General features: G+C 50.6%; 1 protein-coding gene across 2 annotated transcripts in view; it reads left to right on the forward strand.

Annotated features, from left to right (window-relative positions):
- The window catches only part of CUL9 (cullin 9), a 39,182-nt gene extending 17,825 nt beyond the window's left edge, over positions 1-21,357 (forward strand). The window contains exons 14-42 of one of the 2 annotated variants that reach the window (XM_080916653.1): positions 325-552; positions 653-715; positions 812-902; positions 1,027-1,198; positions 1,620-1,725; positions 2,142-2,237; positions 2,430-2,605; positions 2,720-2,853; positions 3,180-3,359; positions 3,536-3,651; positions 3,732-3,914; positions 4,041-4,201; positions 4,446-4,674; positions 4,751-4,937; positions 11,409-11,554; positions 11,660-11,789; positions 11,940-12,139; positions 12,828-13,078; positions 14,089-14,434; positions 18,125-18,265; positions 18,386-18,550; positions 18,661-18,824; positions 19,118-19,211; positions 19,610-19,684; positions 19,800-19,910; positions 20,077-20,194; positions 20,405-20,538; positions 20,981-21,054; positions 21,130-21,357. In XM_080916653.1, coding sequence (XP_080772779.1) covers positions 325-552; positions 653-715; positions 812-902; positions 1,027-1,198; positions 1,620-1,725; positions 2,142-2,237; positions 2,430-2,605; positions 2,720-2,853; positions 3,180-3,359; positions 3,536-3,651; positions 3,732-3,914; positions 4,041-4,201; positions 4,446-4,674; positions 4,751-4,937; positions 11,409-11,554; positions 11,660-11,789; positions 11,940-12,139; positions 12,828-13,078; positions 14,089-14,434; positions 18,125-18,265; positions 18,386-18,550; positions 18,661-18,824; positions 19,118-19,211; positions 19,610-19,684; positions 19,800-19,910; positions 20,077-20,194; positions 20,405-20,538; positions 20,981-21,054; positions 21,130-21,331 — 4,473 coding nt within the window. In that variant the 3' untranslated portion in view covers positions 21,332-21,357. The remainder of the gene's footprint in view (positions 1-324; positions 553-652; positions 716-811; positions 903-1,026; positions 1,199-1,619; positions 1,726-2,141; positions 2,238-2,429; positions 2,606-2,719; positions 2,854-3,179; positions 3,360-3,535; positions 3,652-3,731; positions 3,915-4,040; positions 4,202-4,445; positions 4,675-4,750; positions 4,938-11,408; positions 11,555-11,659; positions 11,790-11,939; positions 12,140-12,827; positions 13,079-14,088; positions 14,435-18,124; positions 18,266-18,385; positions 18,551-18,660; positions 18,825-19,117; positions 19,212-19,609; positions 19,685-19,799; positions 19,911-20,076; positions 20,195-20,404; positions 20,539-20,980; positions 21,055-21,129) is intronic. The other variant, XM_080916654.1, reaches the window with a different exon arrangement.
- The last annotated feature ends 1,615 nt before the right edge of the window (positions 21,358-22,972 follow it).

Below are 22,972 nucleotides of genomic sequence, written 5' to 3' on the forward strand. Positions count from 1 at the left end.
GAAGGGAAGGCTAGTGTCACTCAGCAATCCAGACAGGCCTTGCAGTCTCCGAGCCGGGGTTTGTACATCACATAGTGATGTCAGACAAAGGCTAGCTCTTGGGATAGTTTGATTCTGGCAGAAAGAAGCCGGTGAAACTACCCAAGCGGTACTGCCACTGACTGAGTCCTAGCACTTCAGTTATGCTGCTCCACTCTCCCTATCCTCTCCCGGCCCTGCAGACAGCCTCAGTCTCTGCCACTCTTTCTTCAGTGGACCCAGCCCCTGCCCTTATTTCTCTGTCCTTGCTTTTCCGGATACTCACCCGTGTGGCTCTGGGCTCAGGTTGTCCAGGAGCTGACATGCTTCCTGCACCGCCTGGCTCTGATGCATAAAGACTATGCGGTAGTGCTTTGCTGCCTGGGAGCCAAAGAAGCCCTCTCCAAAGTCCTGGACAAGCACTCTGCGCAGCTCCTGCTGGCCTCTGAGCTTCGCCACCTGGTGACGGAGTGCGAGAAGTATGCCCAGCTCTATAGTAACCTCACCTCAAGCATCCTGGCCGGCTGCATCCAGGTGAGGAGGGGCAGTAGGTGCAGAGCTGAGAAAAGAAACCAGAAACAAGGGATGAGCTCTTCACACGTCTCTCTCTCTCTCTGGGATTCCCATGTGGCAGCAATGGCAGCAAATCTGGGCACATGTCCCTAAGCTTTTCCCAACTCGGTCCCATCTGAATTTGGTGAGCAAGGGGTTGAGTGCTCTGTTGCCTCGTCTCCTCTATGCATGCTTCTGACTGTTCTCTGTGTTCCTTCCCTGTCCTGTGTTCTGGCTGAAGATGGTGTTGGGCCAGATTGAAGACCACAGGCGAACCTACAAGCCCATCAACATCCCCTTCTTTGATGTGTTCCTCAGGCATCTCTGCCAGGGTTAGTGCCCTCAGCTATGCCCCTGGCTCCCACCCCAGCCTCTGCTCTCTTCTTCCTATTCTCTGGTTCCTTCCCTTGTCTCTGACCCTACTGTGATCCCCCACCCCTTCCTGCTCTCCCCCAGGCTCCAATGTGGAAGTGAAGGAAGACAGGTGCTGGGAGAAGGTGGAGGTGTCCTCGAACCCACACCGGGCCAGCAAGCTGACAGACCGAAACCCTAAGACCTACTGGGAGTCCAACGGCAGCACCGGCTCCCACTCCATCACCTTGCACATGCACCGTGGTGTTCTTATTAGGTGTGAACTCATTTGTTTGCACGTATGCACACAAACTGTCTTACTGTGCACCAGTACATCTCCTGCAAAGCACTGCTCCACAGTTCCCTTTAGTAAGCTCTGTCCTTGTAGGACATTTCAAACTCATTTTGTGCAGTAAAAGCAGGACTCACACGTTGGCCTGTTTTTGCTGTGATGTGTGGACATCTCACTGTCTGAACCCAGTCACTGGATCCTAACAGATACACACACCACCATCTGGGGCTTAAGAGATCAACAGTTCATGTATAGCATGACATCAATTTGTTATTGAATCTATGGGTGTAAATAAAACCACCTTGAAAAAATATAAAGGGGAAAGCTGGGGGTCCGAGGAAGATGGCAGGGCAGGAGGAGGAGGAGGAAGGCCCTGGTTTTCAATGGCTTCTTTCTCTTCCCTCAGGCAGCTGACCCTGCTTGTGGCCAGTGAGGATTCAAGTTACATGCCAGCCAGGGTGGTGGTGTTTGGGGGTGACAGTGTTGGCTGCATCAGCACCGAACTTAACACGGTAGGGACCCCTGTACCTCCCCTTTACTGTGTACTCCATCCCCCTACTTTTCTCCAAACCTGTGGGGAAAACCCGCCTCTGGGGAATGGCTCTTGGTTCCTCCTGGGAAGGTCTCAGCTCACTTGGAGTGTGCCTGGGCTTGGTGTGTAAGAGCACAGGCCATGCCGGTCTTGATTGCTGTGTCCCCTAGCCCTGCTTCTCTCTAGTCCACTCTGGTTTTGTTATATCTAAGTGTATGTCTGTGTTTGCGTGAGAACAAATGCCCTTAAAGACCAGAAGAGGGCATCCGATCCCGAGAACTACAATTATAGGTGGTGGGAGCCACCCAACATGGGTGCTGGGAACCAAACCCAGGCCCTCTCCAGCCTGTCTCACCTCTTTAGTGATTCTCTGCTTCGTCTGTCCTACCCTGTCAGGTAAATGTGATGCCCTCTGCCAGCCGGGTAACCCTCCTGGAGAACCTGAACCGCTTCTGGCCCATCATTCAGATCCGAATAAAGCGCTGCCAGCAGGTAGGACCAGAAAGAAGTACAGTTCTTGGTGGGTTCTCCAACAGCTTCAAGCCAGTACATTATCCAGAGGTCCTTCCTGGGTAGCTTGGAGAGCTACTGAGTCCCAGGAAACTCTTGGGAATTCAAGGGGTGGGGTTTGGCTTTGGACATAGTGGCCCCAGTGAGGTGGGTAACAAGTCTGTTATTCTGCAGGGTGGTATCGACACTCGGGTTCGGGGTGTGGAGGTGCTGGGCCCCAAGCCCACATTCTGGCCATTGTTCCGGGAGCAACTATGCAGACGTACTTGTCTCTTCTACACAATTCGGGCACAAGCATGGAGCCGGGACATAGCAGAGGACCGCCAGCGCCTCCTTCAGCTCTATCCTAGGTGAGTGCAGCAGAAAACAGCCAGGGATTGACACTGTAAGAAGTAGGGGCCAGAGAGATGCTGTAGGAGTCAGGGGGTCTGCCTTTGATCTGGCCATATACTTTTTATTTCTAGACTGAACAGAGTTTTACGCCATGAACAGAATTTTGCAGATCACTTCCTCCCTGATGATGAGGCTGCCCAAGCACTGGGCAAAACCTGCTGGGAGGCGCTGGTCAGCCCCCTGGTGCAGAACATCACCTCTCCCGGTAACCACCCACTCCGGATCCACACCCAGCTTCTCGCAATTCTCAGGGGTCATCAATGTTGATATTCTTGGTTCTCTTGGCTACTGTATTTGTCTCTCATGGCCTGCCTGTGTCCTCAATGTTCCTCTCTCCTTCCCACCCCAGGGACAGCTCCCTGACACTGGTATTTGAATCTTTCCCTCCACACCAGCCCTGCCCTGTCACCATGTCCCTGTGCTCTAGCTGAAGCCAGCTGTGGTGATGGAGGACTAGAGCTCTGCCTTCCTCAAATTTTTTTGTCTAATTGAACCTGCACCTTGATTCATTGTCACCTAGTCTCTTTTCAGATGCAGGGGGTGTGAGTTCCCTGGGATGGCTGCTGGACCAGTATCTAGAGCAGAGGGAGAATGCGCGAAGCTGCCGGGGCCAGGCAGCATCCTTTGCCTCTCAAGTTCGACGCCTGTGCCGCTTGCTGGTACACGTGGAAGCCCCTCCTGGGCCTTCTCCTGAGCTGTCCTTGCAGCCCTGTGAGTCCAGTGTGGCATGTTGCGCTGAGAGTCTGTGCTGTGGGGCTACCTGGCTCCTTTCTCTGCTTCTCTAGGCCTCTGGAACTTTGTGACCTTTCCAGGAGATAAACACTGAAGACCTGGGGCCCATGCAGAGACCCGAGTGAAACTCATTCCTTTTCCTTCTGTTTCCACAGTCAGCAAGAACAGTAAGAGTCAGGATGGAAGCCTAGCACCAGCACCGGCACCGGTCCGTCCCAGCACCAGCCTTAGGAACATCACCCAGTGCTGGCTGGCTGTGGTGCAGAGTCAGGTAGGCAGACACAGCCTGGCAGACAGGATGGGAACACAGGCAGTCATTCCTCTATGTCACCTTCTACTCTTTCATTTCAGGTGAGCAGGTTCCTGGCCGCAGCCTGGAGGGCCTCAGACTTTGTGCCACGTTACTGTAATCTCTATGAGCGCTTGCAAAGAGCAGGCTCAGAGCTGTTCGGGCCTCGGGCAGCCTTCACTCTGGCTCTGCGCAGCGGCTTCTCTGGAGCTCTGTTGCAGCAGTCCTTCCTCACTGCTGCTCATGTGAGTCCTGCCAAATTCCAGCGGCCTGTGGCCCTTCCATCTCCTACTCTTCCCTTTAGCTCCTTTCACTTTCCCTCTCTACCCCTCATTCGAGGTTTGTCTGACGTCCATTCTGTCGTCCTCCAGATAAGTGAGCAGTTTGCTAGGCACATTGACCAACAAATGCAGGGAGGTTTGCTCGGTGGAGCCGCTGGAGCGGAAATGCTGGGGCGGCTTCAGCGGCACCTGGAGCCCATCATGGTCCTTTCTGGACTAGAGCTGGCCACTACTTTCGAGCACTTCTATCAGTGAGTTGCATTCTGGAGAGGTGGGGGGAAGGAAGCTTAGAGGCTAGAGAAGGGGAGGTTAAGGGGAGATGAGGCAAGAGCCATGGGGCAGTTAAGACATGGTGGTAGCCATGTGCTGGTGGAAATGAGGTGGGTCCTGTAACTAATGTGAGCTGTAACACACACTTACCTTCTGGAGGAGAAGGCTGGGTCTGGGCCATGCTGGCGACAACACTGAGACCTGGGCTGGCTGTGTGTGCTGCAGGCACTACATGGCTGACCGTCTCCTGAGCGTGGGCTCGAGCTGGCTGGAGGGGGCCGTGCTGGAACAGATCGGTCTCTGCTTCCCCAACCGCCTCCCCCAGCTGATGCTGCAGAGCCTGAACATCTCAGAGGAGCTGCAGCGCCAGTTCCACCTCTTCCAGCTCCAGCAGCTCGACAGACAACTCTTGGAGCAGGGGGAACAGGAGGAATGGAGGCTAGAGAAAGTGGAGGTGAGGGCGGGGGCGGAGGGAGTGGCAGAAGAACAGAGCCCCGCTGAGAGAGCTCAGGGTTCCTCTCGCTCCCTAGGAAGAAGACAGTGGACAGGAGACTGGAGAACTCCTTAGAGAAGACCCAGGACTGGCCATTTCTGTCCTGGTTCTGTCACCACGCTGCTGGCCGGTCTCCCCACTGTGTTACCTGCACCACCCCAGGAAGTGTCTTCCGGAGGAGTTCTGCGATTTCCTTGACTGCTTCTCCAGCTTCTACAGCCACAGTGAGGAGCTGGGGACAGGAAGCTGGACATTGAGATGCATTCAGGGTGGCAGCAGAGAAGGAGAGGCCAGCAGGCAGGCGTGTGCACATGGGAGAGTCTTTCTAGGTCGGGCAGTGTCTTGTGGGAGGGTGCAGAAGAGTACCCCCCTCCCCCGCCATGCCTGCGCTCCTTTTCACGTCCTGGGAACCGTCTGTGTGTGATCTGGTCTCAGGTTGTCTGCTCACTTTGTCCTCAGTTGTGGGAACATCTTTCCAAATAAAAATGTCTACGGCTATTTATCCTGTCACTTTAACTACACCCTGTGGCTTTGGGTTTTGTTGTTTTGTTTTTACATTTTTATTGGTATATAACTAGCATTCAGTAGAAGGCTTAATGAGTTTACATGCCTCTATGAAGCCTTAATTAAGGTGGTCCCCCAGGTCAGGAGGTAGAACATCCCAGCACCCAGCAGGCTTCTCTCTCATAACTGTTCCAATCAGTGTGTCCCCTTGGTCTCTTCTTGTCACCGTAAACTTTTGCCTGCTCCTGTGTTTTATCTCTACTGGACCATGGTGTATGTGCTGTGTGTGTTTGCTTTCTTGCACATAGCCTGGTGTCTATGAGGATGGTCACTGAAGCATTGGTTTTGTTCTTTGGTTTGCTGAGTCTTATTTCATTGTGTGAATGCATGTTTCTTTCCTCTTCTCATGGATGCCAAGGGTGTGCCAAAAAGAGGATTCTTGTATGTAATTTTAATTTTTATTGTTTTATTATGAGTATGGATGGTCTTGCCTGTATATATATCTGTGCACCACATGTGCACACTACATGGCCAGAAGAGGGAGTGGGATCCCCTGGTATTGGAGCCGCAGACAATCTGAGCCATCTTGTGGCTGCTGGCAATCTGACTTGGGTCCCCTGGAAGAGAGGCCATCTATCTTAACTGCAGAGCCATCTCTCCAGCACTGTGTGTAATTTTTAAATATTTATTTTCTTTTATGTGAGAGTTTTACTGCATGTATGGATGTGTACCACAAGTTTCTGCCTGGTGCTTGCGGAGGCCACAGGGGGGTTTTAGGTCCCTTAGGACTAGAGTTACAGATGTGGTCAAGTCACTGTGTGGACGCTGGAAACTGAATCTGGGTCATTCATAACACCCTTAACTGCTGAACCATCCCTCCAGCATTTTCCATAAGACTTTGTATGTTGTAAGCTACTAATTGTTCACTTCTAATAATTTTCTAATTTTTATTACTGTTTCTTATAGATAGGGTCTTTCTGGATAGCTCTGACACACACAGCACTTACCCTGTACACAGGCTGGTCTAGAAATCAGACATCCTCCTGCCTCAGCCTTAGAGCTGAAACTAAAAGTGTGTGCTGTTCGGCCATTTCTTTGGTTTATTAGTTTATGATAAGTATATTTTTAAACTTCCCCAAACACTCATGCCGAGCACACAGAAGACCCAGGATGCAAAGCCCAGCATCACACAAGCCATGCTTAATGTGATTCATGCCAGCAACCCCAGCCCTTGCTGCAGACAGCAGGACAAGTTCAAGGACTTACTTAGCTACATCGGGAGTCCGACCCAGAATCAATCCAGCTAGCTCAAATATGCTTTTTGTTTTAATAATTTTAGATTTCTGCCTCTATTCCATTGTGATCAAAGAACACAGTTTCTGTTGGCTTGCATCTTTGATTTATTGATCCTTCATTTATCACCTAGTGGGTGGTAGGGTTTCATAAGCCATGATCAGGAAAAGATGTGTTCCTCGGTTGTTGGTCATAGTTTCTGAATTGTCCTCTTAATTTGCTACATACTCTATGCCTCACTAATCCTGTCTGCTTCACCTGCTCCTGAGGTGGCTTATGGCTGTGATTTTTAATGTTTAATATTATTTGTGTATATACTGTGTAAGGCCGTGTATCACATGCTGTAACCACGGAGCCAAAGTGGGCATCGGGTCCCCTGGGATGGGAGCTAAGGGTGGTTGTGAGCCACCATGTGTGGCTGGGAATCGAACCTGGGTTCTTTAGAAGAACAGCCAGTGCTCTTAACCACTGAGCCATCTCCCCAGCTCCTGTGGGTTTTAAAAACTTACACCATGTCACTATTGCTTCCTATTATCTTGGCTGTACCCTTAGATGCACATTTAAAGTCATTCAAGGGTCTACAGAGTGAGTTCCAGGACAGCCAGGGCTACAGAGAAGCCATGTATGGAAAAGCAAAACCAAACACAACAGTTTTTGTTTTCAATACGATAACTGTTCCTGGCCATTTTAAACACTTGAACTATGACTGATACACTGATGGGCTGAATATTTAATTTTAAAGGACTGCATAGCTTTATAGAGTTCTGTGGTAATTAAACTTTTTTATTACTGTAAACTGACTTTGTTTCTGTTAAATGTTTCTGTTTCATTTTGTCTTTGTGTCTGTTTTCCGCTGATGGCTGTCATGAGCCAGCATGTTTCAGTTAATATTTCTTTATTCTTTTTCTCTTGCCTTCACACTGAAAAAAGTCCTTAATTGTTTGGGTTTCTATGTTTTTGAGACAGGTCTCATTTGGTCCAGGCTGGCCTCAAACTTACAAGGTAGCAGAGGAGGCCCTTGAACGTGTTTATCTTCTTATCTTTTGTGTCTGGGGATAACGAGTTGGTACCCCAGGGCTTGGCTTACATGCTTTTGGGCTTAGAACATGCTAGGACTTCACACAAGCTATATCCATTCTACCAAGTGGGCCACAGGGCAGTGCTTAGGTTACTTTTCCTCTTCTTTCTTTCATTACCTCTCCTGAATGTTTTCGTGTGTGTGTGTGTGTGTGTGTGTGTGTGTGTGTGTGTGTGTGTGTTACATGCATGTACATGTAACATGTGGGTGTGGCATATGTGTTTACATGTCTGTGCATGTGGCATATATGTGTACATGTTTGTGGCTGGATGTGGCACATATGTGTACATGTTGGTGTGTGTGCAGGTGCACATGGAGAGCGGAGGTCGACACTGAGTGTCTTCCTTAGACACTCTTCACTTTGTATTTTGAGACAGAGTCTTTCATTTACCTGGAATTTAGTTCATCTCAACTGGCTGGTCAGAAAGCGTAGGGATCTTTCTGCCTCAGCCTCCCAGGTGCTAGGATCACAGGCTTTCCTTCACCTGGCTTTTATGTGGGTGCCAGGGATCCACACGTAGGTCACTGTTCTAATATATCGCACACCGTCCTTACTGAGCCATCTCCACAGGCCTGAGTGTGTCTGTTTCTCTCTCTGTCTCTCCCTCATGATGTAATTAATTTTAATATTCCTTAATTGATTTTAATTTAGAAATAATTTCAAGTTAACAGAGAAATTATAACAATAAACTACCCATGTAAACTTCATCCAAGTTTACCTTCTGTGAATAGGCTTTTTTATTGCTTTTTGTTTTTTTAATTTGAAAAAAAAAAAAAAAAAAGGTCTCACTGTATGTATGAAGCAGGTCAGTTTGGAACTTGCTCCTCTGACAGGTAGGGGCCATTGTGCTGCGCTGTGGCATTTTATTGTTAGCATTGGCTTTTGCTTGTTTGTTGAGTTGATTTGAGACAGGGTTTCTCTGTGTAGCCCTGGCCATCCTGGAGCTATCTCTGTAGAGCAGACTGACCTCAAACTTAAAGAGACTTGCTTACCTTTGTCTTCCGAGTGCTAGGATTAAAGGTGTGTGCCACCACAGCCTGGCACATCTTTTTTTCTTTAGGCTTTCCTCTCTAGCCTAGGAATGTCAACTTCCAGACATTTTGCTTTTACCTCTTGAGTGCTGGTGTTACAGGCATGGGGAACTCATTTTTAATTCATTTGTTCTTTGTATGCACATGTGTGCATGTGAGTGTGTATATCTGCATGAACACACACACACATACACTTTCAGAACTATTGAGAGGAAGTTGTCTATACACTGCTTTTTTGCTCCTAAATACTTTAGTACATACTTCCTAGGCATAAAGGTATTCTAGGGCTGGAGAGATGGATGGTTAGAGCACTGACTGCTCTTCCAGAGGTCCTGAGTTCAATTCCCACAACTACATGGTGGCTCACAACCATCTGTAATGGGATCTAATACCCTCTTCTGGTGTGTCTGAAGACAGCGACAGTGTACTCAAATACATTAAATAAATAAATAAATAAACAAATAAATAATTCTTTGCAGGGGGAGGGAAGGTATTTTAATACACAGAAGTTCATTTACTACCTTAGTTTACCTTCTATATTGCAGTTTTGTCCCCTAACTCATACTGGCTTCTTCTGTGATGTTGCTTTCTGCTTGGGAGAGGATCCAGGCATGTGTCACCTGTTGGTTTAGGTGTCTGGTTCATGTGTCCAGTTCAGGTGTTAGGTTTATGTGTCACCTGTTGGTCATCTTTGTCTCTGAGCATTGACTTTTTTTTTTTTGAGAATGCAGTCCTTTAGAATGTTAAGTAGTTGCTCACTTTGTGTGTGTGATGTCTCCTTGGGTTTGGACTCATGTTCTGTGTTCACAGGATACTAAGTGGTAACTGTAAAAATATTTTTCTTTTTGTCCGTCCATTCATCCTCTGCCTTTCCCCCCAAACCCACTGCCCCAGTTCAGGGGTTTAAACTGGGGGCTTTTAGTTGTTAAGTATGCACTCAACCACTAAACTACATATCTATCCCCTGTGATGTTAATTCTGACAACCTGGTCAAGTACCATTAATATTTTCCCCTCGCCATCATTAACAAGCAGTAGGTAGAGGAGATATTTCAAAATGAGGTTAGTAATTCTCAAAGCATTTTATTTTATTTATTTTTCGAGATAGGGTTTCTCTGTGTAACCATGGCTGTCCTGACACTTGCTCTGTAGACTAGGCTGGCCTCCAACTCAGTCAGAGATTAGCTTGCCTCTGCTTCTGAGTGCTGGGGTCAAAGGCATGTGCCTGGTATGTTAATTGACAAGTTTTCATGTAACCCAGGCTGGCCTCAAGCTTTATGTGTAGCTGAGGATCACCTTGAACTTTTGATCAATTCGCCACTGCCTTCCATATGCTGGAATTATAGGCATAGGTCACCATGCTCAGTTTATGCAGTGTTAGGGACTGAACCCTGGGCTTTGTGCGTGGTAGGTAAGCATTTTACCAGCTAAGCTATATCCCTAACTCTCTTATTTAAAAATAGTTTTACTAGTGGGGCAAAGAGATGGCTCAGTGGTTAAGAGCACTGGCTGCTTCTCCAGAGGATCTGGATTCAATTCCCAGCCCCCACACAGCTGCTCAAAACCATCTGTAACCCCAGTTGTACAGGATGTGACACTCTTCTCGGCCTCTTAAGGGCACACACAAGGGTGCACAAACATGCAGACAAAATACTCCTGCACATAAGATAATAACTTCTAAAGTATTTTTACAACGATGAATTTCTAATATATACAAACAGCATAAGCTCCAGAATTTTAGCATATGGCCCAGCGCCACATTCTCCTACCCCATATCTAAAAGTGATGGGTTTTCTAAAGACCATGGCGTCACCACTATCAGATGCTTTCGAAGTCAAAGACCTCCCCAGTGTCACCTGCTATGTACTATTTGCATTTCCTTGGCCGTCCTGATTTTCTGTCTTCTTGCTTTGCTTAATGGGGATCCAAACAAGGCCCACAGGTTGCACCTGGTGGTTAGCACTAACAAGTTTGTCAGGCTGGGTCCTGATGTCCGTTTCCCAGCCGTTATCTGGGGAGGAAATGAGACCTCAGGCTTCCTAGGATTCTAGTTTGTCCTTCGTGATGTTTAGAGAGACCGGTGGATCCTGTATCACCAGGCATCTTCAGCACAGTCCACTTTTGTTTGTTGTTGTGGCTTTGGTTCTTCGAGACATGGGTCCTTGTAGTTTAGGCTGAACTTAAATTCACTGTTACCAAGGCTGACCTTCAACTCTGATCCTTTCCAGTTGGGATTGCAGGCATGCAAACCACACTTGATGGCATAGGAGGGGGACCCAAGGCTCTGTGTATACCAGGGCCAGCACTCTACCCACGGAGTGCCATCCCGAGCTCCCCATGCCTGCCGCTTCATCAGTGCTTATGAGATCGTGAAACTAATGTGTTTTCGGGATGCTTTCTCTAGAGAGAGAGGCTTCTCACCAGCTGCTTAGCTCTGTTGAAGTAATTTTTACAGGAAAGGCTGAATCTGCCCTCCCCCCTCTAGATATGATTTTGTTTTAGATTTCTTTGATTCTGTCATGAGATAGGATCTTACTATGTAGCCCTGGCTATCCTGGGTCCTCTATGTAGACCAGACTGGCCTCCCGAGTGCTAGGATTAAAGGCGTGTGCCACCACACCTGACTGCTATGTTTGTTTGTTTCTTAAATTCTGAATTGATTCTTTAAAATACTCCAAAGATGATCAGTGAGGTATCATTACAACCTACAAATGTAAAAATACCGTTGTGTTTTTCTTACGCTACTCCCCTCCTCTTTGACTGTGCCTGTCTTTTTGACACTTCCCTAGGTCAGAACTACCCAGTCTTGGACATGGGACCACATCGGCGACTTCAGTGGACATGGCTGGGCCGGGCTGAGCTGCAGTTTGGGGACCAGACCCTGCACGTGTCCACTGTGCAGATGTGGCTGCTGCTGAATTTCAACCAGACAGAGGTGCCTCTGCTGCGTCGCCCCTTGATCCCCAGGCTCCTCTTCTACCTGTCTCTGTTCCATCCTTTCCTGGCTTCACATCTGATGGGCATTGCTTCTCCTCACCAGGAGGTGTCAGTAGAGATCTTGCTGAGGAACTCCGGTCTCTCCCCAGAGCTCCTGCACCAGGCCCTTCTGCCCCTCACCTCTGACAGGGGTCCTTTAACACTGAAGGAGGCTCAGAACTTTCCACAGGGGGGTGAGTCAGCAGGGTCTGTGCTGAGCCTCTGTGGTATGATGGGAGGCCCAGAGGGTGGGGGAGACTTTGCCAGGGAATGAGAGTGTGGTAGGACCCTCATTCACATGTTCCCTCCCTGTCCTTGGGTACCTAATCGGGACTGGATTCCAGGGGTGCTGCGGCTTCGAGAGCCTAGGTCCCAGACCCATGAAGAGGTCCTGTGGCTGATGCCTCCCCAGACGTATCTCAACGTAGAAAAGGATGAGGGCCGGACCTTGGAACAGAAGAGGAACCTCTTGAGCTGCCTTCTTGTTCGGATACTCAAAGCCCACGGGGAGAAAGGCCTGCACATCGATCAGCTGGTTTGCCTGGTAGGCAGAAAAGACCGTGCCCTAGGGAAGAGGGAGTCATGTTTGGGTCATCTCAAGAGGAGCCTCTTTCACTATGAAACATCCTCTGGGTCACACTCCACCTGTTTCTTTTTTCTTGTTATGTGTCTATGACATGTGCATTTGTGTCCTGTGTGTACAAGCTCGCATGCAAGTACAAGTCAGAGGACAACCTGGGTGCCTGTCCTCTCCTTTCTAACCTTTCTTTACATGAAGTCTTCTGTTTGTGCTGTGTGTGAGGGCCCTGGCTCATGAACTTGTGGACATTCTGTCTCTGCCTCTTTTCTCTCCATTGGAGCACCTGGTTTCAGACACATGCTACTCTTGCCTGACTTTGTACAGAATTTCGGGATTCGAACTCAGGTCATGCGTGTGAGCAATCACTTTATTTACCCATCTCTGCAGCATCCCCTCACCTCCTGTCTGGGTTTTCTATCGGTGACATGAGTGCTAACATGCGTATGTTGAGTCATTTGATCCTCAACAATGGTACAGATAAATTAATATGTTAATAATATTAATAAATACTCACTTTCGCATGAGATAGATGAGAGAAATAAGGTGTGAGGAGGTAACCTACCTGGTCCCGTGGCTGGTAGGTAGTGGTCGGGGCAGGTGTTGAGCCATCCCCTAGATAAGGCAGCCTGCTTGTTCCTTTCTTTCCCTCCAGGTTCTGGAGGCCTGGCAGAAGGGTCCAAATGCACCTGGCCGCCTGGGCCGAGCTGCCGCGGTGGGTGTGAGCTGTTCCAGCACTGACGTTCTTTCTTGCATCCTGCATCTCCTGGGCCAGGGCTATGTGGAACGGAGAGACGACCGGCCCCAGGTCCTGATGTATGCCACCCCAGAGCCCATGGGGCCCTGCCGGGGTCAGGCAGATGTTCCCTTTTGTGGCAACCAGAGCACTGAGACCTCCAAACCTAGGTAGCCACTCTTTTCAGTGGATGAGAGGGATTGTAGGGCCAAAGCTCTAAAAAGTGCACTTGTATTAAAACATTTCCTGTTAGTCCCAGCACTAGAGAGGCAGAAACAGGCCTCTGGGAGTTTGAGGTCAGCCATACATAGAGAAAACCTGGCTCACAAAACCCAAAACTAACCAAAATCCCACTTCCTGTCTGCTCTGCCCATTTTTCATGTTTTCTATGATTTCTTTTTCTTACAAGTCTCCACCCCCTTCTTCTCCACCCACCCCTACCTCGTGCCTTGCCCATCCAGGGTCTTGATGTCCCCATCCTCCCTTAGGCAGGAGACCCAGATGCACAGATACTGTTCTTTCTGGGCAACTTCGTTCTGTGCTGTAAGCCCATATGGAATGGTTGCTGTGCACTTGCCTTGGGGACATGTCAAGCTCCAGGAAGTTTCTACTGGTGAATCTACTGGAGGCTGTTCTACGTTGCCAGGCCCCCTGAAACTTCCAACCTCAAATGCCGCCCCCCTCCCCCGCCAGGCTGTTACAGAAGTGGTGTTCATCTTCACTGTCTGCAGGATGCATGGGATGAGTTCTCTGGCTTTTCTCAAGCCTCAGTGTGCACACACGTCATCTGTGTGTATGTGGTAGCCGAGGGCAGAGCCAACTCTGTTCCATTCGTGACACCCATGCTGCTGGCCCAGAGGTTACACTTTGCATAGGATATGCTTAAGATATGCTGTGATTGTTATGAACAGTGGACTGTCCCCTTCATTATGTCACTTAGCACCATGACCTACCCACTACCCTCCAGTGCCCCCAGTCAGTGTTCCAGCCAGCCTCGGCCCCACATTTACTCGTGATGCATCTAGTCTGTGAAGGGCTCTGTTCCCACGGTTGGTTCAGGTGGTTATACGCAGGCTACTGAGACAAGCGGAAGCATAGGGTCACACATGGGGGGCTGTTAGGATCTTGTTCATAGGTAGGCAGGGCAGAGATGCTAAACACTCTCTTCTCTCTCCCTAAGCCCAGAAGCTGTGGTGGCCCTGGCATCTTTACAGCTACCTGCAGGCCTTACCATGAGTCCCCAGGAGGTAGAAGGGTTGATGGAGCAGACAGTGCGGCAGGTACAGGAGACGCTGAACTTAGAGGCAGATGTAGCTCAGCACCTTCTGGCTCGTTCCCACTGGGGCACAGAGCAGCTACTGCGGAGCTACAGCGACGATCCGGAGCCACTACTCCTCGCGGCAGGGCTGCGAGTGCCCCAGACCCAGGAGGTCCCCACTCGCCCTGACCAGTGCCCTGTGTGTGTCAGCCCTCTGGGGCCCAATGATGACTTGCCCTCCCTCTGCTGCCTGCATTGCTGCTGTAAGGTAAGCATGCAGCCTCTCCTTACCCTGCCTTTCCCCCTGGCTAGTGCCCTGGAGACACCATCTCCTAACCTGGGTGATCTCAGCCTCTCTGCATTCCTTCACCTTTCCTTTCTCTCTGCCTCCCTTCTGAGGGTGGAGCCCAGCGCCCGGTACCACTGAACTAAACCCCAAACCCAGGTTTCTCAATGCCCTTAAAGTGGTGTCACCTGCCACACTCCTCATAGAGACAGACAGACAGACAGAATAGGAGAAATGCCATTAGTGTTACCCCTAATTCATGGTTTTCTTATCAACATTTAAGTTCACTCATCTCAGAACAGCAAATCTTTTGTCATGAATTTTGACATGAATGAAAATCAATGAATTTTCATTCTATACACAAACAAATAGAAATAGTACAGGCCAGGAATGGGCGCGAGGAGCAGGGAGTAAGGCTGCTATTAAACCTGAAGGGCACGTAGCAGACAGAGGGAAGCGGGCAGAGGTGTAGGGACCGAGTCCCAAATTCCCTGCCTCCCGGCTCTGCAGGCCTCGGGCCAAGCTAACAGGGCTGAGTATAGGGAACACTCCACGTTGCCACGAACTCTAGATGCCTCTTCCACCAGTGTCTCCTAGGGATGGGTGACAAGCTTGGCTCTGTGGCGCCCTCTTTCTCTGAATATATATATATTCATTCAGTTAAAACAGGCAGGGACTTAGTGTGTGTAAACTGCTGTGAGAGAGAGGGTGTGGAATTAGGCCTGCGAGGGAGGGGTGAGGGTGTGTAGCTCTGAGAGATGCTAATATGGCAGCTCACACTTCAGGCTCTGGCACCAGCATCGGGCTGTGCATTTGCATTTCTTAGTTACTCTGTAATGGTTTAGGGAGTACCATGTTTACTGTCCCCTTTAAAAAAATGGCTATTTATTTAAACCTCATACATATAAGCACTTTGCCTGCATGTATGGGTGTGTATCACATGTGTGCCCGGTGCCCATGGGGGCCAGAACACTGTTTTTCCTAGAACTGGGGTTACAGATGGTCTCCAGCTACCATTTGGGAGCTGGGAACTGAACTCAGGTCCTCTGGAAGAATAGCAGTTGCTCTTAACCACTGACCCATCCCTCCAGCCTTTCTGTTTCCAGTTTCCAGATGACAGATGGAGATACTTGGAGGTGATGCCATTGATGTGAGTTTTGGCAGACTTACCCCAAACTTACTTCTCTCCAAACTTTGATGATGAATTCTGGGAAGAAGATATACTTGGTGACGTCATAGGAAGTGACTGCATAGGGACAGGGCTTCCTCTTTACACTGGGAGAACAAGGGAGGCCTGCCAGGGTGACAGACATCAGAGGCCAAGTGGAATGTGGTGCCTGAAGCTGTCTATTTAGGGAGGAGGCCTCAGAGAAGGATGAGGAGGTTGAGGAGGATGGTGATTTGTGTGAAACCACTGTGGGTTTCAAGCAAGGTGATACAATCTGATCTACACTTTTGAATACGTAGTAGAGAGCTGGGAGGTGGGATAGTAGATAAAAGTGCTTACCATGCAAACATGAGCCCCAGAGCTCAGATGTCAGACGTCACAAAAGCCAGTATAGGTAAAAAAAGGGGAGACATGGTGGCTCCTGTTATCAGGACTCCAGTGGCAGAGACAGGGTCCCTGGGGCAGACCAGCTAACTAAACAGTCAGGATTGATGAGCTCCAGGTTCAGCGAGAGCCATCAAAGAGGACAGCAGCTTCTCCCCCAACATGAACAGATATGGAAGCACCCGTACAGACACACGTGTGCCCAGACACTCAAACTTTTGGGTGGTGTGCAGAGAAACCCATTTGGACAGTGTTGTGTGAAGCTGACGGTGTGGTTTAGACTTGTGTGGTGGTAACAAGAAAAGCAATGGACAGAGCCCACGTGACTTGGTATGTCAGATGTCCAGGCTCCAGACAAGAGAATCTAGGAAAGTGCCTCTGTTTCTGAGCTGAGCATCAGAGTGGACAGAAGGTGACACTGTTACTTTGTTTGAGAGAAACTTTGGGGCAAGGTGGGGCTTTGAGAGAAAGCACAATCGGGCACAGTCCTGTGATGTTTGAACTGCTCACTGGATATTCAATAGCAAAGGCAGCTGGCCAGTGGGTTTGGAAATTGGAATTAAGTGGAGGGCCTGGCTGACAATACTTCCGGAGAAGAGTGTGGCTGAGCCTAGGGGACCCTCATATAGAGCTGCAGGGACAGGGAGCCTGTAAAATGTAACTAACTGATTTTAAAAGGTCCTAGCTGGAGGCAGAGGCAGGCAGATCTCTGAGTTCAAGGCCAGCCTGGTTTACAGACAGAGTTCTAGGCTAGCCAGGGCTACACTGAGAAACCTGTCTCAAACAAACAAACAAAAGACAAAAGAACAAAAAAGTCCCAAGCCTGTGAGTAAAACAGAAATGGCGAAGCCAAAGGCCAGCCTCAGACCTCCAGCAGGAGTCTGTTGGCAGGCAGAGCGGGCAAAGGGTAGGTCCCTAGCACTGTCCCCCTAGGCTGGGCAATGGCTATGGCAGAAGCCAAGAGTCTGGGGCAGCCAGACTCAGACTCCAGGATTCTGTCAGTGGGGCCTGTGGGGAATCCTAAGGCTGCATGCCTGCAAGCATGGGGTCTACATTTGGCAAACTTGCCCCTTCACCTAAAATGATGCAAGAATTATTTTAGTTGGCTTCCCCTTTGTATTGATTTGTTTCAAGATATAAAAGGTGTGGTATGGTGACAGATGGCCCAGGTTCTTCACATGGGTACTGTCAACTGATGTGCCTGGTGCACATGGTCTTCTGGGGTTTGATTGATCATTTTGGAACTTGATCATAGTCTACAAGCCAAGGGTGTTTAGTGGAACAGTTTAAGAAACTCATGGACTTTGTTTCAAGATGTGAGGGGGGAAAGGGCCATTTATCAGGAGACTCCTGATATTATTAGGGAGAAGGCATAATGACTTGCTTTAGGGTGGGGTGGTCAGGAAATCCTGGTGCTGGTGACGAGGGTGGGGTGGAGATGACTGTTCTGTGTATGAGGACATGGGGACTCCTCAGGTTTGTCTGTTTTGTGGGGGAGAGACTGAGTCTATCTGAAAGAGGAGCCCTTGAAGGTAGAGTCTTGGGCTGGGAAAGCTGGGGCCAGGGGAACTTGGGGAAATCAGCAGCACCAGCACTGCCACATAGGTGCCCAGAGTCCAGTCCAGAAGGCCATGTTTCCCCAGGCTGCCTTCTCTCTCTCTCCTTATCTTTAATTTGTGTGTATGAGTATTTTGCCTGCATAGCATCTGTGAGTAGTGGAGTAACCCATTGGTCAAGGCAGTACCCTGATGATCTAACCACCCCACAAAAGCCTCACCAATGAACACTGCTTTCATTGGGGACCAAGCCTGCAATACACCAGCCTTTCATTGGATCCTTATCTAAGTCGACACATAGCTATTTCCATATCTTAGATCCTTTCAGTTGACTGTTAGTCTCTTCATAGTGATGGTAGTTAGGCCAGTGCCTGAGCCCACGCATCCTCAAAGACAACTACAATTTGGCCTTGTCCCAGAAAACCATGATGTCTGAAAGGCAGGGTCAGCTGTGAGGTAGGCCCACAGGCCTTCCATCTCTGGCTTTCCTCGAAGCTGTGGAAGGGTGAGTGTCCAGATGGCCAGGCTGCCTGTCTCTGATCAGCCCTGCGTTTGTCCTGACAGTCTTGCTGGAACAAGTACCTGACGACTCGGATAGAACAGAACTTTGTATTGAACTGTACCTGCCCCATCGCTGACTGTCCTGCCCAGCCCACTGGAGCCTTCATTCGTAACATCGTCTCCTCCCCAGAGGTCATCTCCAAGGTACTCCTTCCCACCCCCCACCCAGAGGGCAAACTGGCTTTCTGGTGCTCAGAGCCTTCAGAGCCTCCTGGAGATTCCTGCTCTCCCATTCATAGCACCCGCACTTGCCTCTGCCCACAGTATGAGAAGGCCCTTCTGCGAGGCTACGTGGAGAGCTGCTCCAACCTGACATGGTGCACCAATCCTCAGGGCTGTGACCGTATCCTGTGCCGCCAGGGCCTGGGCAGTGGGACCACCTGCTCCAAGTGTGGCTGGGCCTCTTGCTTCAGCTGTAGTTTTCCTGAGGTGGGTGCCCCTTGACTCCTTCCCTACCCAGCACCTACACACACACACACACACACACATACACACACACGAGGTGGCTGAGATGGCTGTGCCCTCACACTTCCTCCCAGGCGCACTATCCGGCCAGCTGTGGCCACATGTCCCAGTGGGTTGACGATGGCGGCTACTATGACGGCATGAGCGTGGAGGCCCAGAGCAAGCACCTCGCCAAGCTCATCTCCAAACGCTGTCCCAGCTGTCAGGCGCCCATTGAGAAGAACGAGGGGTGTCTTCAGTAAGAAGGGGTGCAGGGGCCTCTGGGTGCAAGGTGTCGGGGAAGCCGGGCAGTAAGGAAGGAACTCAACAAATCCACTGCCTTCACTCAGTGTCCCCAAGGGTCACCTCCTGGATTCCTGCACCCGGGTTTTTAAGTCAGATGTGTTGGGAAGCCCAAAGCAAGGGGGACTGTGGAAGATGGAGACTGGGGTGGCTGGAAAAGTCACCTTGTCACGGGGTGTCGAGGCCCCGGTACCCTGGCCACCCTTCTCCAGAGGCAGATGCCCTCTGACCAGCTCAAATCCTCCATAGCATGACCTGTGCGAGATGTAACCATGGGTTCTGCTGGCGCTGCCTCAAGTCCTGGAAGCCGAGCCACAAGGACTACTACAACTGCTCTGCCATGGTAAGGGGCTGGACCTGTCAGAGGCCCAGCCAGTCAGGATGATTGTGCTCCCAGAACAGTGGTGTAGCAGTCAGGACAAAGGTTCTGGGGATAGACAGGAGATGCTGAGGCCTGGAGGTCTGGGAACTGCTGGGTACACTGCCTCCACCCAGGACCAAAGGAAGCCTGGACTGAGCAGGGCAGGGCCAGGAGTGTGGAGTGGGCCTGCCCCCGCCCCCACCCTGGCCCCCTTGGCTAGAGACAAGCTCAGCATTCCCATGCAAAGGAAGGCTAATGATAGGGCTCAGCCTGGAGGATCACATGAAAGTTCTCGGTGAAGTGTAGAGGGGCATCATGGATAGCAGCCCTTCTGAGAACTCCAGCCTGCAGAACCTCACCCCTCCCTGTGTCTTCACCAGGTGAGCAAAGCAGCTCGCCAGGAGAAGCGGTTTCAGGACTATAACGAGAGGTGTACCTTCCACCACCAGGCCCGGGTGAGCCATGGTCAGCGGGTGTGTCACTGGAGGGCTAGGTGACTGCACCAGGAGGCCCGGGGGAGCTGCCTGGAGTAGAGACCTCAGGGGCTATGACAGCGCTTGCCTCATACAGGAGTTTGCTGTCAACCTCCGAAACCAGGCCTCTGCAATCCACGAGGTGCCTCCGCCCAAATCCTTCACCTTCCTACAAGATGCCTGCAGGGCCCTGGAACAGGCTCGAAAGGTTGTAGCAAAGGGGGTAGGGGAGGCAAGAAGGGGAGGGGTGTGCCAAGGGGGCTGAGTGGGCTTGGATGCTTTCATTTGACTGGCTTGGATGGAGGAGCCCAGAAGAGGAGAGCTGAGGCGGAGGTGCCAGGACTCAGGCCGGGTGTGCTGCCGGGGCTCCCTAGGTGCTGGCCTATGCCTGTGTCTACAGCTTCTACAGCCAGGACACGGAGTACATGGACGTGGTGGAGCAGCAGACGGAGAACCTGGAGTTGCACACGAATGCCCTGCAGATCCTCCTCGGTGAGCCCGGCTCCCAGGCCCTGTCAGTCAGGTTGTCAGGAGCCCCGGCCTTCACTCATGACAGAAGGGCCTGGGTCACAGGTGTGCTCTGGTGGGTGAGCACCTTGAGTTTTGACAGCTATGCCTGGCACTTGGTGGATGCTCCGCAGACGTTTGTGGGGGGAAGGGGTGGATGGGAGAAGAGAGCAAGTCCTAGGTTTGCTCCTGCAGAGGAGACCCTGCTGCGCTGCCAGGACCTGGCCTCCTCCCTGCGCCTCCTGCGGGCTGATTGCCTCAGCACAGGTACCGAGCTACTCCGGAGGATCCAGGAGAGGCTGCTGGCCATACTGCAGCACTCGACCCAGGTACTGCCCACAGTCCTGCCTGTGAGAGGCCAAGAGTCAGAGGGGTGTTAGCAGGCCCATGGTCTGCCTGCATCCCACCACTTGGGAGCTAGAGGCAGGGGATCTCTGGGTTTGAAGGCAGCCTCGTCTACAGAGTGAGTTCCAGGATGGCCAGGGCTGCACAGAGAAGCCCTGTCTCGAAGGTAAAAAGAAAAAGTAGGAGCAGTGGTGGTGTCAGGAGGCCTCCAGTCTGCTGTGACACCCTCCTGGGGTTTCGTACAAAGGGTGCTGAGCAGCAGCAGTCAGCACCTCCTCAGCCCATACTCCAGCACGTGGGGTGCAGGTTAGGTGCAGGCTACACTGCACAAAGGCCAGACTGAGTGCTCCCGGGAGTCTGGGGAAAGGACACCAGGCCCAAGGCCCGATAACCCGTTCTCCTCAGTCCCTCCTGTCTCCTTGTCAGGACTTCCGGGTTGGGCTGCAGAGTCCCTCGGTAGAGACCCGGGAGGTGAAAGGGTCCAACGTGCCCAGTGATCAGTGAGTAGTCTGGGCAGAGCCTGGGGGGGAGCAGGAATGCAGGCTTCTCAGGCTGACTGTGGTGGCTCTCCCTAGGCCCCAGGGCTCCTCAGGGCTGGAAGTGGAGGATGACGAGGAGGAAGAGGAAGAGGAGGAGGAGGATGTTCCTGAGTGGCAGCATGAGTTTGATGAGGAACTAGATAATGACAGCTTCTCCTACGACGAGGAGTCTGAGAACCTGGACCGAGAGACCTTCTTCTTTGGTGATGAGGATGACGATGATGAGTCCTATGACTGAGGGGGGAGGGGCAGCAGGGCTGCAGAGGTGTCATGGGAGAGGGGATCCCTGTGTCTGAAGCACCTTCGGTTTACTGAATAAACCTTTTTTCACACACTTCACAGGTGGAGCACCCTACCCCCACATTTCCTCACAACACTGTCATTCTTCAAAACATAAGATTACATGTGTGTGTGTGTGCACATGGCATGGTGCGTGTGCATGTGTGCACATGCTATGATGTGTGTGTATGTATGGAGGTCAGAGGATAGCATCCAGAAGTCAGTTCTCTTGTCAATGTAGGTGTTCGGGATAGAACCCGAGATTGAACCCGGGTCTGCAGGCTCGATGTGAAGCCTCCCTCCGTCATTACTGATTTCTTTAGACTTCCAGACTTTTCTGTCCTCAGAGAAAAAGACTCACTTGACCTAAAATCATAATGGGAAGCTCAGGTCTAGGTTCAGAGATGAAAAGAATGCAACCCACTCAATGCCTGGCCTCCTTCCACACTTAAAGTGCTCCCAGGGGCGTGAAGGGCGTGACAAGATGTCTTTTCTCTTGGGGACCTACTTTACTAGGTCCTTTAGAGCGGGACCCTTCTATTTTCTACAGTGAAGTAGGGTAGGAAAGCCAGTATAGAGGGTTTTGTTTTTGTTTTTGAGACGGGGTCTCTCTACACAGGTCTGACTATCCTAGAACTCACTATATAGAGACCACAGTGGCCTTGAACTCAGAAATCCACCTGCCCATGTGTGGTGGTTTGAACATGCTTGGCCCAGGGAGTCACACTATTAGGATATGTGGACTAGGTGTGGCCTTGTTGAAGGAAGTGTCCCTGTCGGGTGGGCTTCCTCCTAGCTGCCTGGAAACAGTCTGCTCCTGGCTTCCTTTCCATGCAAATGTAGAGCTCTCAGTAACAATGTATTCCACATTCCTGCTAGGATGGCCTGCCTATCAAACCCCACTTAAAGCATCCCATTGCTTCCCAAAGTCCCAAAATCCACATTCCTTCAAACAGAAGCATGGTCAGGCCTGTCACAGCACTACCCCAGTCCCTGGTACCAATTTCTGTCTTAGTTAGGGTTTGACTGCTGTGAACAGACACCATGACCCAGCCAACTCTTATCAGGACAACATTTAGTTGGGGCTGGCTAACAGGTTCAGAGGTTCAGTCCATTATTATCAAGGTAGGAGCATCCAGGCAGGCATGGTGCAGGAGGAGCTGAGAGCTCTACATCTTCATCAAAAGGAAACCAGCAGGCTGTTTTCAGGCAGCTGGTGAAGGTCTTAAAGCCCACAACCACAGTGACACATTTCCTCCAACAAGACCACACATCCCTAATAATTCACTTCCCAGGGTCAAGCATATTCAGGCCACCACACTGTGCATCCTGAGGTTGCACCACCATCCCATCTACATGAACCTTTTCTTAACTACTAAGGCTGAATGACCCAGAGAAATGCCAGGGGTCAGCATTTAATAAAGTTGTGCCAGGGCCAAAGAGGAGGCTCAGCAGTTAAGAGCACTTGTTGCTCTTGCAGAGGACCTGCGTTAGTTCCCAGCACCCACATGGAGACCCACAGCCATCTCTAGTGCTAGTTCCAGAGAATGTGATACCCTCTTCTGACCTTTGGGAACCAGGATGAATGTGGTTACATATA

This window comes from Micromys minutus, assembly GCF_963924665.1.
Source record: "Micromys minutus genome assembly, chromosome: 5".
Lineage (NCBI taxonomy): Eukaryota > Metazoa > Chordata > Mammalia > Rodentia > Muridae > Micromys > Micromys minutus.